The sequence below is a fragment of the Trichoplax adhaerens genome, genomic scaffold (genome assembly GCF_000150275.1).
Source record: "Trichoplax adhaerens TRIADscaffold_3 genomic scaffold, whole genome shotgun sequence".
Lineage (NCBI taxonomy): Eukaryota > Metazoa > Placozoa > Uniplacotomia > Trichoplacea > Trichoplacidae > Trichoplax > Trichoplax adhaerens.
The window spans coordinates 8,439,136-8,457,676 of NW_002060945.1; the positions used below are offsets into that span (position 1 = coordinate 8,439,136).

Genomic DNA, 18,541 nt, shown 5'->3' on the forward strand with positions numbered 1-18,541 from the left:
GCGTAGATCATTATATCAAAGTCTTACGTACATTGTTAATTAACTCTAAATGATCGAATAATCTCAAGATCTGATTTTGTATGGTGTAATGTATTTATTTCTGCGTTTATATCCCATTTCTTTTACAACAATGTGGATAATCTGAGAAGCACATGAGGTCATTTTATACCTCTGTTACAAAGAATATCTTACCTTGAGTAATTGCTATAATTCCAATGATCCATTATATAGTAAGTTCTCCATACTTGTCACGCAGGGCTGGATAGTGTATAGTGTAAGTTTATGCTCTAGGTGTGATATATACCGATTTTCATTTGTATCTATTGTTGATTTACACATATAATCAGCCATTATAGGGATTATTTTAAAGTAATGCCTTTTACACTGTTCATTCTCAACTCTATTTTGTATTGTAATAGCTAGATAATATTTTACTAAATCGAAATTATTCCATTATTCGACGTTTATTCATTTTATTAATTTTATTTCAGTCATCGTTAGACATACGCGTTGACATGCTTTGATTTACGTTGGAGAGTTTCTTATTACACTATGACATTAAGTAGCTCAAAGTGAAATACGAATTAATGAAAGCTCTCTGTACTCGTAACTCCATTTAGAGCCTACTTGAACAGTTACTACGTGTTATTATGTATATGTGAGAGTCTGCAGTGTATATATATACAACGCGTTGAGAAATACGCATACAGTAGAGATGCAGCATAATCAAACAGCATGAGTCATCAATGATGTGATATAAAGCAACAGGATTGCAACGATCTAAAAAGGGATTATTGATATTGCTTTCTGAAAAGAGTGCAATCAAGAGACTGAATAAGGATACTAGCTAATTGAAGTTCATCTACAGGTGACTTTTTTCTACTAAGCCTTTAATCATTACCGGTAGAAGAATACTAGCTTTAAAGGAATAATGTCTAGTGTATGTGTAATTTAAGATTTTAACTATCCAAAGCTTAGTGAAGCTCATTCACCTATGATTTCTTTCTACTAAGCCGTTAATCGCTACTGGTACTAGAATACTAGCTTGAACGGAACGAGGTCTAATGTAAATGGAAGATTGTAACTATCCGAAGAGGATTATTGATCTTGATTGAACTAGGTTACTAGCTTATTGAAGTCCATCCACTGATAATTTCTTTCTACTAAGTCTTTAATCGTTACTGATAGGAGAATAGAATCTTGAATGAGACAATGTCTAATGTATATGGTTCTTATTAGAACCTACTATAGCAAACTTAGAACTTCCAGACTAAGATCCGATCGAAGACGTCTCTGGTCTATGCTGGAAGTCATGGAATTCTATAGTACTAAGATATGACCATATCGAATCAAATTTTGAACACTAATTAATTGTTAATATCTACGTAGAGTTTTAGAAATGTACCGATGAGTGAAATGAATGGTAATATGAGCTAAACTTAATATTGCCTGTAGGGTACTTAAGCAAGCTGGTGAACATCTTGTGATTGGTGAGTCGTGAGTAAAAACCATTCCTCAAAAAACACTATGATAAAGCACTGCCACGTTTTGAAGCTTCTGTAGAATTCTTGTGTAGTACATGACTTATCACTGTTACTACATTATAATATTTATGAACTTGAATATAGCATTTATCGCTCTGAAAATCTTGTAAAACTCTTCAACAAATTGTATTTAATCGCAACAGTTAGACAGTAAAAAAATTTTCGCGGCATTAGCTAGTCTACTTTAAACTTCTACAAAATTCCCCTAGGGCAAGATACAATGGTCTAATAGCGTAGAAAACTAGAAATATCATTTGCATTGCTAGATTAAATCAATAGTGCCGTTCGCTATGGTAATTTTCCTTGCTATCACGATATCTCACTTAGGTAATAGAGGGTATTGGACTGCCGTAGTACTGCAACTAATGTGTGCATGTCTTATTTTGATATCCCATGATAAGGCCCTCACGAGAGGCTTTACTACAGCATGTTGTCCACAGTTTAATATATACCAATTAGCATACATTAAAAGTCCATTATGACAACTATGACACTATAGTTGCATAATTAATTAAAGCAGAAAAATGTAGCACAATAAGACCATGGGTGCATCTAGTATACATAGACAAGATAATACTATGAGCAAACTTACTTTGCACCGAAGGCTCAAACATACTGTATCGAGTGGATTTTTTCTTGCACGCCTGCTGAGATTTTGAAATATTCAGATAATCAAGATATTTCATCTGATTCTTCTAGGCTAATCCATCCGTTAAGTTCAGCCGCGATTCCTTCCTTTCTTCTTTGCTAAATCTGCTAACTATTGATTAAAACTAGTGCTGTACATGGTGAGTCATCCGATAGAAGTTTGCTACGGTAGGGTATACAACGAGACGGTTTCTACACAATTTCAGCTGCCACTGATATAGACTAGAGTGAATTAAACTGGTAAAATTTCTACTACTAGACATTCTAATTACCATTGAACCATAGGAGTAAAAGTATTGAATCATGATATCAATACTGAATCTAGATTAGAGACCAATCAGTAAGATTTAAGTCTCCAACCATTACTTACGGTCATTTTTCGCTTTCTTGCTTTCTGGATTATTACGATGCTATACTATGATACGTATCTGATTTTCTTCTTCTGAATGAATTATTTAATGAATATAAAATGTTACAAATTAATTGAATGAATATATTTAGTAGAGATCTGATCATGACTCAATTCTTCGAAAAAATGAACCTAAAATACTGACTTTCATCTCTACCATCACATTGACTAGGGTTAACATCATTCTGAAATGGATGACCATCATCAAACTACAACGGTATAAAGCAAACTCTTGGCAAATGCAATTACAATAGAGGTAGCGGCAGGATCACCTGAAATAGGCATATTGGAATAAGTTGTTTCAACTACCCATTAAAATAAATGTTCACACTGCTTAAACTAACTCGGTCAATTAAGAGTCCTTTTGAACACATCCGGAGCATATCATTACGACTAAGTTTCTTTTAAATATTTTCTTGGCGGTAGACTGCACTTGATGTAGCTACAATACGATAGATACTCGTATCTTCAATGAACAATCAACTGAAAACTCTTACTACTTAAAACACATGAATCGACTGGTTAAAAGAACTAAACAGTATTTATAAGCCCTTTCAATGAATATTCCCTTGGCTAGCCCCTTAGAAATAGCGATAACGAAGGAAATTACAATATACGTTTAATATCATACGAATCGTACACAATTAATAATTAATATCTAATAGACTCTACAACACCGAAAATTGAAGAAAATGTATTGGCAATAAGAGTAAGATTACATTATGATTTTCACAGAGGTATCGATGGAATGCTATGCATATAATATAACACCAACTACACAACTAATCAATCAATTGCCAGCAATCGATAGGTAGGTGTCTATCTATTCGATCAAAAATTTCAATCGAAAATCTCCACTTCAAAGTGTTACTATATCTACAGAATTATTCCAAAAGTTGAGGAGCAATTTCTAAACTTAAAAATTTTTATACTATTATTAATCGCTGTAGAGTATGATCTCAATCTTGTTGAAAAGCCACTAACGGTAATCTAGGAAATACCAATTATTCACATCACGTCTAGCGGTATTTATTAATATTGAATCATTATTTCACAAGTATTAAACATTTTCAAGCATAATCATAGCTAAATGATGTTCGACTACACTATGTTCTACTCAATTATGGATTTGCGTCATTGTATTCATATCCAATATAAAGATTTACGTTGTGTTGGATTTCTGTTGAGCAAAGCAATTGGTTACGCCATTGTTGTTGGCTCTGCTGTTGTTAAATTGCCCCAATTGCATAAAATCTACAGCGCTAAAACAGTGACAGGCATTAGCTTGCTTTCGTTATTATTGGCCTTAATTGGAATTACTATTAGTATGAGTTTCAATATCGCAATGCAGTATCCATTTAGTACCTGGGGTGAATCGATGACTTTATCAGTTCAATATGCAATCATTATCATCTTTTACTTTTATTATACTAGAAATTTCACGTATCTTTTAACATTTCTGTTACTACATGCTGCATCGATAATTTACCTAACTATGGGCTATCTGAGTCAAGATAAATTAACGATGTTAGCAGTGGTTACCATACCAACTGCGCAAATTAGCAAAGCTATTCAAGTATTTGTCAATTTTCATCATGGTCATACTGGCGTCTTGTCGAAATTAACTATAGGTTTGGAATGTCTAGGCTCTATTGGCAGAATTTATACAACACTATTGGAGACAGATAGTCTTATTCTTCTAGCAAATTTCTTGATTGATGCAGTGTGTAATACCACTTTATTCCTACAGATTATAATTTATCGAAAGAAAACACAAAAAGTTCTATCTAGTCAACAAGCTACTACTAGTTATGAAAATATTTAAATTGATTGGGACACCTAATGTTAAGAATTTTATCAAGACTTAGGCAAGTAATAAGATATCACAGACAAGAAGGAAATACATAAGTCGAAAACAGATAATTATTTCTGTCAATGAGATTATTTTCTAATCATAACGCGCTATTACCGGGCAATACGCGTATTGGCCAACTTCGGGTTTTGGCCGTAACCTATGTTATGTTATATATATATATTGTGTGCTTTTCTACGATTTGAATTGTAATTTGACAATAAAATGGTAGCGGAAATTCTCTTATATTACAATGCCATCTCCTACTGATATATTGTAAGGATTTCTCTAAGCATCTATTTAATGATGAGACGTGATTCTAAATAGATTTTAATACATAGTAGAAATGGTTAGTCTTATTCAATGTCGAATAGAAAAGGGTAACAACTGCTGCAAAGATTTTTATAACTAGTACAAAGGAATTCGAAATAATTGGTATCAATCATGATCAGTGGACTGATAATTAGAAGAGGGTGAAATATTTGTCGATATTTCATATTACTATGCTGTTACAAATCATAAATGATATGATCATTTGGATTATAATATATATTAATAGAAAATCTACAAAAAATAAAAGACGAAATGAGCAATCTGAAATCATTTTACTTAGCAACAAAAAACAGGATAGTTAATCCGGGCACTTTAATGTAAACGCATACGGAGAATTTAAACTACACATATTCAAGTTAGTATGTTTGAGAATGAAGAAACTTATTTTATCTATTTTGCATCGCTTCATATTATCACTAAGGATCTTTCTAAACTGAACTTTGCGAGCCGATTTTGTTAATATAGTTTCATCAGAGACCTGTAGCTAGCTCGATAGGTAATGTATGGTCTCATATACTGCAGATAGCCTCGCCATATTAAAATAATTGAAGATCTATTTCATTATTTTTATATCGTTGCCATCAACAAATACGATATACAGGAGTCAATTATGTGAAAAGAACACCCTATACCTAACTATAACAACAGAATAACCTTAAATAGTTAGAGAGAAAGCAAGCTATAGAAATCAATTGATTAGAATTATTTTTCCTGTTACTGCACACTGTACAGCACAACATAAATCCCTCCGCGATAATAAAATTCGGGGGAGCTAGAAACAGTACGCAAGTTATAAAAAGGCTACAGTCATTTTAGTCTAGTATCGATCAATATTGCACAGCAAAATTCATCATAATTTCATAATTTCATAATACGGCCAAAATTGTATGTCAGATGAAAATTAATCGAGTGTAATTATTAAAAGCTTGTTTTTATACCATGCGATATGACCATTTCTTTAAGTAACAAGCACGAACTAGTTATTATTCATGAACTGGATAATGTTCAACATATGGAGAGAATGTTTCCACATCCAACTGTTGAGTACTTCATTATTATCATGAATTATAAATTGAACTAATTAACAGACATTATTCCATTTGCTATCAACAATATTTAGTTCTAGTCTGAAAGAATGAATTACAACCAATTTTTCAAATGTAACCGGTGGCAATAGTAAAAAATGGGAAGATGCCAAAATTTGATAAAGTGATAACTTATACTAATACAAATTAATTTAAGCCCCTGCACGATTTAAATCTATACAAGCGAAGACAAACTCAAGTCTATGATGTATCACTTAGAATAATAAGAATCGTAGAAATCAACATATTAAACATTGATTTTGAACGGCATAATAATGATAATAATAAGCTTGAGTTGAAGAAATCGATCATAGAATAACAATAATTAAACAAGTGAATTCTTCTTACAGAGGAAAGTTCAAAAATACACAGCAAATAAAACGTCAAGAATGGAAATTGAGCGATGAATAGGATAAGTTTAGGTTAAAATAGCTACCGGAAAATGATTACTATATAGAGAAAATAAGTGCTCAATAATTTATAGGATACAAGACTCTTTGTTAAAGAGTTTGTTCATCATGGAATAAAATAAGAGCGTCTATAAAAATTGTGAACTTAGCAATCATTTGAAGATAGTGAATAACGTTAATATTTTGTTGCTTGATTTTTAGTGCCATTTTTCTTCGGTGAGTGTATGGCTATATTATATTCAATTACTTTAGAAGTAATATATATTAAATCAATAAGGTTATGATAATAAATTGTTAACCATGAAAAAGAGTAAGAGTATAACGTGCATCTATTTAATCTGTTATATTTGCTAGGGGAAGAGACAAATAGAATTAATTACACAAAATATTCAGATTCATTACCCTCTAATGATTTAGCTTCTTGGCTAGAATTTGTGTCCTTTCTTCTCCCAAATTTAAAGCTATTACGGGTGGGTAATGACAGCAAAGAATTATTACTTTTCTCTTTATCTGCGCTGTAGAGAATTTCAGCCATATTATCATAATTGGCTTCTGGTTTATTCTCTGCTGTTTCTATAGATACTTTAATAGAATCATTCTTTGAAGACTGTGCAGTAAGACCAAGTTGATTCTTTGAGTTACCTTCCGACATTTTTGATTTCAATCCAGAATCACCCTCTTCATCACTATGATAGCCGGCATTATCTATTCCTAGTGAAATTGTAGAGATAGTAGGTTGTATTAAATTCTGCTTACTCTCCGAATTCGACATTCTATCCTCCTGTCTATAGTGCAATTTTCCTTGCCAGCTACGGTGACTTTCGCGGAATGCAACATCATCATAGTCATTGTCTTCAGCATCCGAAGTTGGAGGTGATGAAGAATAATAATAAGGCATTGGCTGAGATACGCTACGATATCGCCTTTTAATCTTATGATTTTCGCTATTACTTGGATTTTGAAAGCTAGGTTGTGAACGGGTTCGATCTCGAGGTGATCCAAGCTTTGGTAGAATTAATTTTTTAATGCTATTTAAATGCCCGGCACGGGATTCATTTGCATCTGTACTATCGAAGCTATTAATATTTTCTTGACTTGCCGAAGTAATTTCATTCTCTTGGATATTCTCGATCGTTACTTCGTTATCCACATTTTCAATTTTAATGATGACTACATTAGGTCCCGACATTCCGGCAGTATCATCGTTCGAGTCTGAATTGCCTTCATAATTACTTAGGGGAGTTTCCATTCCCGAATCCGTCTCACTACTTATATCCGACCAAGACCGATTTCTTTTGGTAAGTAGGGCATCTCGAGCCATATCATGCAGTCGTCCAAATTCAGTTGGGCCAGTATTCCTTACCATACGATAGAAAAAGCTATTCTCATCTTGTAATAAATTGTATGGAGTGTCCATCTCGACTAAAAGTCCTTCATTTAAGACCTACAAGAATGGCGATAAAACCAGGATATTATTATCATAATTCCAAGAAAATTTAACAGTATTACGCCATGATCGTAATAGTTATCATTACTTAAAAACAATTGATACCTTCTACATACTGTATTCGTTCTGTTACAAGTATAACTGGAATCGACTACAGTAAACTTTATTGGTAATATGAATTCATTTTTACTTACCATGACTCGATCAGAATCAATAATCGTATTAAGTCGATGAGCAATCGTTAAGACGGTACATTCCTGGAATTTATCACGGATAGATTGTTGGATTATAGTATCAGTCCTAGAATCGTACAAATATTTTTATTATCCAAAAAAATTCAGAATTTATCCTATACGTGACGCATCTGCGAACTTGTCTCTACGAGTGACAAGACTATTTGGCTAGATTCGATATTCGGTAGTAGAAATAAGCTCAAAAATTTAAACAGAGTTTGCTTGTTAAGACCTACTTAAAATCAACATTGGCTGTAGCTTCGTCTATTATAAGGATTTTATTCCTTCTTAGTAGGGCACGAGCTAGGCAAATAAGTTGTTTCTGACCTACGCTAAAGTTAGTACCAGATTCAGCGACTTCGGTATCTAACTGCTCAGATAATTCCGTGATATAACTACTTAAATGGACCTATAATTTGTAATAAAGGCAAAGATGAAAGCTTTTCAGATTGCTACTTTGACCGTTTCTATCCATGATGGGTAATATTCTAGATCATATTTTAACAGCATCAGTCTCAGCACACCAAAAACTAATCAATAAAGATTACCTGTAGATATTGCTATCTTTAACATTACTATAACTGCGATATTGAAGTAGAATATTGTTAACTTGCTATCAAAAAGCTGGAGAAGGGGATGAATTGGTACGGTTACGCTATTCGAGAATTTAGATCGTAAAGTGTTTAAAATAAATCGCGACTATGAATTTGCCAAGTTCTATTTCAATTCATAGTCAATAAGGTACTAGTTGAAAGATTTCATGAAATTTGATATTTCAAATTTAGGTCTGAAGTAATGGCTATATGCAAATACCTATACTCTAAATATCCTATTATAGTCAAGATTTATACTATAAAATAGACTAGTAAGCGATTGAAATCGTCCTCGCTCGGTAAATTAATTTATCTCGCTGACTCTCACATAAGCAATATTGAAAAGTTAGCTTACCTCCTGTAGAGCATCCCATATCTCGTTATCAGTATGTTCATGAAATGGATCTAAGTTTTGCCTAATCGATCCAATAAAAAGGACTGGTTCCTAATTTATAAATCGAGTTATCAATCATAATCAATAATATTGTGATATAGAATCTCTTATAAGAAAGTCCAAGGCTCTAATTAAGCAAATAGTTCAATACGGCACAATCATTGCATAGTCTCCTACCTGAGGGATGACAGAAATTTGTGAACGCAAGGAATGTAATCCTAATTTTGAAATATCGACACCATCGATAAAAATTTTTCCATCCGGCTCTGCTAACCGAAATAGTGAAGCCATAAATGAAGATTTTCCAGCTCCAGTCCTTCCAACAATCCCAATCTTTAAAGTAATAAGTTTTACTTACTAAATAAACTCTACATGAATTCTATAAAATCAAACATACATTTTTACCGTGTGTAAGAAAGTGTAATATTGTATTCTAAGTTGATGATATATTTAGTAATGTCTACCGTAGTTATTGCGTTCAACATGTGATAGATATTCTCGATAGAGGCTTAAGTATTAAATATAGCTAGCTTAGTAACAGTAATCCTTTTAAAGAGGAGCGCTATAGTGGTCACACTAGAGCTTCACATGAAAGGTGTAAACTATCCTGTATTTGAGATGCTAATACTGAAGTGTGTAGTAAGTAAGGCGCTAAGACTGTAAACGCGGAAAAGTATATAAGCGAGTAGTTTATTACAGTAAGATAGTTCTTTCTCGTTAGAGGTCCTCAGCTAATTGATTACGTTGTACCTTCTTAAACGAGGTTTTGTTCAATAAATCTTAATTTTCTAAAGTTTTGAAGATTCTTGATCTATCAACCTCGCACTGTGATACTCTAGCATTCGCATTGTTACCTTTTCACTTGGATAAATCTTACAGTTGATTCTCTTCAACACAAACGGTAAATCTTCATGATGACTATAGTGTAAATTCCGAAAACGAATCACTCCTTTAGAGGGCCAGACATTCGGCGACGGATCGTTATGTGTTCGCAATGGAGCTTCTGGTGGTAATTGCGAATATTCTTTAACTCTTTCTACTGATGTCATCTAGTCATTAACAGTTCAAAAACAGTCTGTAAGGATAATTCAATAAAAACTCATCTACTAGTATAATAACCGTAAAGAATTTTTACTTTGAAACTGACCTGATTCTCTAATTCAGCGCTTTGACGAACTGCCCATTGAAAATTTCCAAGCAGTAGAATAGAATAACTTAGGGAAAGACCAATTGCGCCTGGATCGACATCTATCAGTAAATATTTTCCGATAAGAAGTAAATAAAGTTGATTTCTTTATTATTAAATCTGGAGTTTATGTACATTTATATCTATCTAGGTATTCTTTGAGGATTATAGATATGAATCGATGATAATAATACCTTGACTTCTAGAAGTTAATAGCGCAGCAAAGGCGGTGCATGTTATAAAAATATCACACAAGAGATCTAGATGGAATGCGTTCCATCGTAATGAGGCGATAAAGATAATCCAAGCTTGTGAATGTGCATCTTGATATTTGACGAAAGTCTCCTTGAAATCCTCTTCTTTATTATAAGCTCGCACGGTTATAAGGCCGTTTAGAGTTGATGATAGATGTGAATAAATTGGACTATTATCTATGGTGATGCATTTAAAGATAGTAATTACTATTAGTAAAGAGCGAATAAAAGTCATTTATCTATATTTAAATACGAAAGAAATATAAGTAGAGAAAAAGGAACTTACTGACTGCTTCGATACGTTTAATATCACGAGACATGTGTAAATAAAATCGTCTCACGAATATAAATAGAACCAGGATTAACAAAGCAGGTATAAGAATCCAAGGATTAACTACCGCACTTAAAATTACTACCCCAGCACAATAAAGCCCAGACTGAAATCATGAACAATATAAAATAGTAGTTATACTTCAAATCTTTATTTTCATCATTTATAGAATGTAAGATCGCAATAAACGATAGTACCAAGACAAAATTATCAGTCATAAAAGTGGTAAAAATCAATTCTTTTACGAATGTTCAAAGCAATAACTATTAAATGTAGTTCGTAATCATCTTTTTACCTGGATTAGATGCAATAGTGAGAAGGGAATCTTATCGTCCATCAAGCTAAGATCTTTAGAAAATCGATTAAGAGTTCTGCCTGTAGGTTAAAAATTTAAAAAGAAATCGTTTTATCTTGCAGTATTTCGATTTATGAAAATATTTACTATACAGATATTATATCTATGAATTCAATGTTAGGTTAAAAATTCAAAAAGAGATCAATTTTATCTTGTAGTATTACAATTTATGAAAATATTTATTATACAGACATAATATGCACGAATTTAATATTAGGTTAAAAATCCAAAAAGAGATCAATTTTATTCTGTAGTACTATAATTTATGAAAGTATTTATAATACAGATATGATATTGACGAAATGATTGCTATTTAACACCTTACCTAATGGATTAGTATCGAAGAAATATACCAGCGTTTTTATTACAGAACTAAACATTTGATTATGAAGACTCTTTGACGCATTAACAGCCATTGCAGCAATCATAACGGATCTAGATATGGATAGTAATGTGCTAACAACAACCAAGACGCCATAGATACTAATTGTTGTGTCTTTACTAATACCATATAAGTAAGAATCATTGTAACTGCCATTAGAAAAGCTATCAGACCATCTAGCTAGCCACCAATCCGTAAAAATAGCAGTAGCTTGACTTATGACACAGAGGAGGATAAAAAGAATGAATACAAAAACCCCTAAGCCAGATACAAAATACTGTATATAGGTCTTCATAGTGACACTTCCTTCCTGCCTTTCCTCTTGGTCCATCTCTTCCTCCATCATCTGTATAAATTAGTAGAAATAGTAGCTATATCAGTTAATCATTTCCAAAGTAGTTTATTCAGTCCTAAGAATAAGGTTTAGCGTCCAAATAAAATTTCTATCATTCCATATTGTAACTTACATCTGCATTAAAAATCATACTTGCTGATGCAATAGACAAGCTAGAATAACTTTTTGTAACGCCAAGATAGCTGTTGCTGTCGCTATTTAGTGAGAAAAAAGAGATTGATTAGATTTTATATTTCAAGGTACATTATTTAAGACAATCTTTACTGAGAATGAGAGATTGTGGATGATTAGCTAAATAAGTAATCTTATTCTAGAACTGCCTTATCATAATTTAATGATTAAAGACGAAGGAATAATTTAATTGATCAATAAAAAAATTACTTTCGTAGAGCGCTAAAAACTTCTACTAGAACATTTGAAAGCTATAAACAAGTGCAAATTTATCAAACAAGTAGTCTAGTTTATTTATCATGAAATAAATTACCTGTCATATCCATCACTTTCGGCACATTTATTATTACTATCTTCATCCGACGGAGGTAACAACTCAACAAAATTGCGACTACTTTGCAGAAGAGATTTATAGGAACCCATGGCGGCAATAGTACCATTACTGATGACAATAATTTTATCAGCTCGATTTAATAGCTGAACTTGATGGGTTACTAATATACGACATCGATTGTATAAGTATCGGCGAATACACCTATAGAAGAAAATCAATATTACTTCTCACTGTTCGACATATCACAGAAGATAATGAGCTTATGTATACGCATATGTCTCAGTTAATTGCAAGGTTGCTCGGTCTATAAGCCAGTTGTATATTTGTACAATAAACCTAGATTGACTACTTACTTTTCGTATATATGCTTTGCAACATATGGATCGACTGCACTTAATGGATCATCAAAGATATAAATATCAGCTTCGGAATAGACAGCTCTATATATTTTAAAAGGAAAGATTTAAATATTTCTTAAGCTGAAGATAAAATATGTATCATTAATAGCGGCAGCTATATGATTTAGTAAATCATTGGATACTGTAAAATTAAATCGGATTACAAATTGTACTTAGCTCAGTGTAAAAATCTATAAAATATAAATTATTGATCATATTTTGAATAGTATTTCAGTTACCTTGCTAGGCTAACCCTGGCCCGCTGACCACCACTCAGATGAACTCCGCGTTCGCCAACGAAAGTAAGATCGCCATCACTTAATCTTAGTAAGTCCTATCGGATTAAAATTGAATTTAACCTTCAATTATGGATTAAATACATAAGGTGTATCATAAACTTATATCATTTTAAAATATTGATAACAGTGGTTGCGATGTACTAAAGATTGTACTGGAAGATGAACACTGAAATTTACAGACACTAAGTTTTGGCTTAAAGTAAACACAATGATATTCAGTCTTCAAATTAAAAATTAAAATCGCTATTAAAACGTTGCATTCTAAAATGGCCGGTATTGTAGTCTGGGTCAATTTTTGGATTTTTAAGACATTTAATTTACTGCAGAAAGCTATATTTCGATAAAAATTAAGACTAACAGCTTCTTTCGGACGTTACTACATCATTGGCTGTCCTATATATTAAAATCTAGAGGAAAGAACATGCAAAATCTCCATTCCCAAATGTATTTAAAAATACATAAATTACATAGCTATCGGGATTTGAAAATATTTTTGTACATGGTACTGAATTTACAATATTAATTACAGCCAATCCTTTTTGATAATTAGATCTGCAATATCAGTGACGTTTATTGATTGCTAAACGTTTGCAAATCCTGGTTGGATGAGCATATGTCACGGTGTTGCCTTGTCATTAGGATAGTTTAATAAGTACAGTAGTAGCTAGTATGGAGAATATCCATATTTGTAGAGCTAGGTAAGATAAGTAATGCCTTAACGTGGATGTTGTTTGCAATAGTTCATTACATATTTGATATTGATTGTTATTGTGTGATAGATAGCAGTAGGATGATTCAAGTTCTAGTTGATGATAGTTAAATTAAACAACCTACGAGCTTAGATTAAGATTAAGTATGCGTAAGAGATTCAAAATATTTACTGATAGAAAAGCTATGTAAGGAGCATCTTAGTTCGAGATGATTCTCCTAGTAAGGTTTAATAATAATACTGTTGTTGTTTACAAATTAGACGGTTCCTATATAAACGGTAACATTTGAGTTGAGAGGGTGGTAATAAGTTGTAGATGTATCTTTGCTAATAAAAGCTTCATCTTTACAGTCTTTTGCTGTATGTGTTTAACGTTAAGTAAAAGGGCGCTTAAGTCAGTAGCTACTTATAGACTTTTACTGTACGTTACCTTGTCGCAGAAGTGAAATTGTGACAGCATATTTACCTACTTATAGAAATAACTATGTCATTGAAATTTTAAGAATGGATAAAATGGCAATTTAAATTAATTTTGTATGACTTTCTAGCATGTACTTGACTAGATACCGGACCTGTTTGAACCGCAAGCTAGCAATAAATATGATAGACAGTCTATGTGTCTACTGGATAAAAAACTTATACAGCATCTCGCTACAAATATCATGTAGTTTTTACAACTAGAGTAAGATATATGAAATTAACTCCTTGGATAAATCAAATTCATATATAAAGTGATTAATTCACCTTAGTTAACGCGCAAACTTCGATGACCTGATCATATTTTTCCTGATTATAGTCTCGACCAAACAAGATGTTTTCACGTACGGTACCCGCAAATATCCATGGCTGTTGAGACAAATAAACAATACTTCCATTGCAGCTATAAAATGAAAATAAAAGCAATTGGCCTTTAAATATACGGTTATAAGGTGTTGATTTGTTTTCTTTACTCTCTTTAAGACACTAATTGTAATCGGTAGAATAAAAATCCTACTTTAAACTGCCTCGAGTAATCTGCAGCTCTCTCATAATCGCCATTAATAGCGAACTTTTACCACAACCAACTGATCCAACAATAGCACAAAGTTCTTTAGGCTTAACTGAAAACGATACATTGGTAAGGACTTCATCATAAGTGTTCCATGAAGCTGAGATATTATCTGCTTCAATTCGATAAGGTGGCGACCGATAAAATGATTCAGATCGTGGAATTTCACTTTCGACAACGGTTACTTCATCTAATAATAAATATTTCTATTTCAAAAACAAGTGATTACATCAGCTGGATAGAATTTAATCTGCTCTATTATTAAATATTCTATTCCTTTTACCTCAATTCTTTTCAATGATAAACGTAGATCAGCAAAACTACGTATCGATTCAGGTATACCTTCCATAATTGTAATTTGTAGCGCATTTAAGACTGAAAATACTGTAAATACAGTGGAAGGATCTAAAGCATTGCCTAGCTCAACGTATGTTAATAAAGATGCAAAAGCGATAACGCTAGTTGAAACCAATAAAATGCCTAAATTGATTGCTTGCATGTACGAAGCCAGTCGAATCTTGGACACTTCTTGCCTAAACGTTGATTTATTAAAGGTGTAATCCCGATTATCGTAAATTATGGTATTTACTTAGTACTCAATTACTTTTTGAAGCATTACGATTTATAATAAAAATCAATCATGAATTGAAATCACAAATATCAATATAGCTAAATATTGCTATGAAAGAGCATACTTACATCCTTGTTGAATTGACTAAATTGGAGAAACTATTTTCCCATGCGTACATTTTAATAACACGGATATTGGATAATATGTCATTCATTATCCTTACTCTTCTATCAGCTAATTTCAAATATCTTTGCCTATTAAAATCAAAAAATGATGCATTTATGCGTTGCTTTCTTTATAATTAAGTTAATATAAACTTAACATGGTCTGAAAGATGGAATTAATATAATATCGTTGGCTATTTACAAGTTAATAGAGTGGATGTATATCACAGCACAAATTAACAGGAAAATAAAAATTTAAATATAATTGAATTAGATTTATTTCCTAACACTCAGTCAGAAAAATTTCACATCTGTTTTTTTCTTAATTTGAAGTATGTTATTTAGATAATGTCTTCCGATTGTCCTATTTTATATACCGTCGTACTAGATCTACAGCTATGCAGATAGGAAAAGAGGTGTACCGTAAATAGTATTCAGTGGCTCCTAGGAATTGTTCTATAAAGTTATTGTGTTACTTAATTGAAAGACTAAGTGGTTATTGCAGAAAATAAATTATTAGAAAGAGCATAAAGTTTGTTTAAAATAGCTATATCATCATTTGTTTGCTACTAATGGATACGCGAAATATACGTAATTAAGATAAAGTGCTAAAGACATTACTGTACCCCATGCACAAATAAATCATTTGAACCCTCGATATTTTTTATACACGTATAGCCCATAATTTATGAATTGTAACTAAAATATAAATGTATTCACTATGCCTATAGCATTATAATCTTATAATTGCATATTATTTATGAACAAAGAACTACATAGTATTTGCAAAGTACGATGTGAAAAACGTAAATTTCTAAGTATTACTGAGTAGGAAGAAATTTTAGTGCGATATGAAAGTGTTATATTTGCGCATATCATTAGGTTAGAAATATTTAAGGTGCTGCAGGGCATTCAATTAACATGTTTTATGAATCCAAGAATAATAAATAAAAATTGATTTATAAATGCTTACCTGAACTTAATATAAAACTTAGCAAAGATTGCTTGTGATGCTATCATTAACGCTAATACGCCTAAACCAACCAGACAGGAAGGTCCAATATATACCCATAGAATAGCTGTTAGACATATTAATTGTAAAGGTGCTGCCCATATAAAATGCAAATACATTGTCGAATCATTGAATCTTTGAGTATCATTGGCTAATAAGTTGATGATATTCCCGGTACTTGTTTGAGATAATGCAATATTACTAATTTTTAATGCCTATTGGATGAATGTTAAAATAAAAGTAGAATATCAAAATCATAAATTTAAATGTTCATTTCCGTAACTGAATTTCAATTAGCTACGTAATTGACGTTTACTGCATTTTATAATACTAAGGATTATTGCTTAATGATCGTATATTAAAGGAGATTATTTTTCCTCATAATCTAAGGATTACTATTATTTGCACTAGCAAAAAATCAACTATCAAATCAAAAATATTATTATCTTCATTTCCTAAAAGGAATTATTTATTGCTCTTAGTATAAAAAATTTCATTTTATAGTGACGATTACTGCCTAAAATCATGATGTTAAAATAAGTTATTTTTCATATGACATTAACGTTATACCATTTATGTTTGTAGTCTATGACTTATTGCTTTTCGCATAATTTTGTTCACGTGTCACTGATGTGATGTTAAAATTGCTACCGCAGTCTTTTATTTGATTCATCATACCTCTATTCAGTACTACTGCAGTCTAATTGATATTAAATTAGCGCTTAAGTTGTTAGACATTTTGATATATTGTAATGTATCTTATGATACTATTTATCAAACCAAAAATATTGTATAGATGGAAATTGCATTCTTTGACTTTGTCCAATCTTGATTAGCATGCAGTTGAACTTGTAGAAAATGTATACGTAACTTTCTTGTAGAATAACGATTTACCGCAACTGATTATGAAAGTAATCTCCGTGTGCTCGTTTTACGCGTGTGAAAAATTAGTAATGAATGCTAAGCATTATAGATGACTGGACATCAATTCCTATTCTTTATAACGGGATTGTAGAACTTACCTTATTATAAATGATAGCTGACAATGCTGCTCTAACTTGCATTCCGTAGCGAAATGCCCCAAAGTAGTAAGATTGTTCTGTCATGGTTATCAAAAACGCACTACATGACAGGCCAGCAGCATATAAGTAAGCTTGCCATTCAGGCATTCTCGCTACCGAAGAAGTGAAATAATTCACTAGACCACCGATTAATAAGGGTTGAGCTATAGTCAATGCTTGCTGAAAGATAGTAAGGGAACCTTATTAATATATAGTATATAAAATGTTACAAGATATTAAATTGATTCAGATGGGATTCATTTATGCTACAAAAGCAGCCAAGAGTACGTATATTGATATTGCTTACTACAATAAAACAAGGTATAGCCAGGAGAAGAAATTTCCGACCAAAACAATGAAACAATGTAATGGATAAACTAGGATTTCCTTTAGTAGATTGGCACTTTTCTAGTTCATGTTGCCATGAGCTGTGCGTATTGCCAAAGTTGATAAACAAATCATATGTAATAGGGTAAATATTTTATTAAAAATCTTACAGGAAGCAAGCGAATTTAGTTTTATCATATTAGTGTTGGAGTTTAGAAAGTACATAAATTATTTAATTCCTTAATTATATTTATTTTACAAAGTTGAAAGAAGGCAATATTTAGTTTACCTGTCCAGTCTATCGATTAATGCTTGTGTTTTATCCTCGCTTGATAAATCGAATAAATCGCTCTGTTCAAGACGTCTTTTAGCAGCCAACTTGAATAATGGATTGAGCCACCTTGGATATTAAAAGTAGAAATGACATTGAGGCTTTATATTAAGCATTATGATTATAGTAGTATTTATTCATGTATAAATGGTCTAAAAGTTGATATCCTCCACAATCGAGTAAGTCTATGAACATTATTGTGATAGTTTTACTCAGATAATAAGCAAAATATTTCTTAAAACTTCTGCACAGGATTAAAATAAGTTTCAATATGGTTTCAGTTCCTAATTAAAATTTAAAGCTGA

General features: G+C 31.9%; 2 protein-coding genes across 2 annotated transcripts; one reads left to right on the forward strand and one right to left on the reverse strand.

Moving 5' to 3' along the window:
* Window positions 1-3,760: 3,760 nt before the first annotated feature.
* TRIADDRAFT_6101 (uncharacterized protein) lies at window positions 3,761-4,363 on the forward strand (the record flags this gene model as incomplete). The annotated part of the gene is made up of 1 exon (XM_002110653.1): window positions 3,761-4,363. A coding segment is annotated over one exon (603 nt), but the record flags the coding sequence as incomplete, so codon positions are not given.
* A 3,206-nt stretch (window positions 4,364-7,569) lies between these two features.
* On the reverse strand, window positions 7,570-18,304 carry TRIADDRAFT_10225 (uncharacterized protein; the record flags this gene model as incomplete). The annotated part of the gene is made up of 23 exons (XM_002111192.1): window positions 7,570-7,725; window positions 7,923-8,028; window positions 8,198-8,370; window positions 8,910-8,999; window positions 9,126-9,281; window positions 9,803-9,997; window positions 10,096-10,196; window positions 10,335-10,565; window positions 10,675-10,825; window positions 11,015-11,094; window positions 11,400-11,789; window positions 11,920-11,999; window positions 12,296-12,517; window positions 12,670-12,756; window positions 12,954-13,048; window positions 14,467-14,602; window positions 14,717-14,976; window positions 15,054-15,303; window positions 15,470-15,595; window positions 16,479-16,732; window positions 17,540-17,778; window positions 17,897-18,006; window positions 18,195-18,304. Coding segments are annotated over 23 exons (3,798 nt in total), but the record flags the coding sequence as incomplete, so codon positions are not given.
* Window positions 18,305-18,541: the final 237 nt, after the last annotated feature.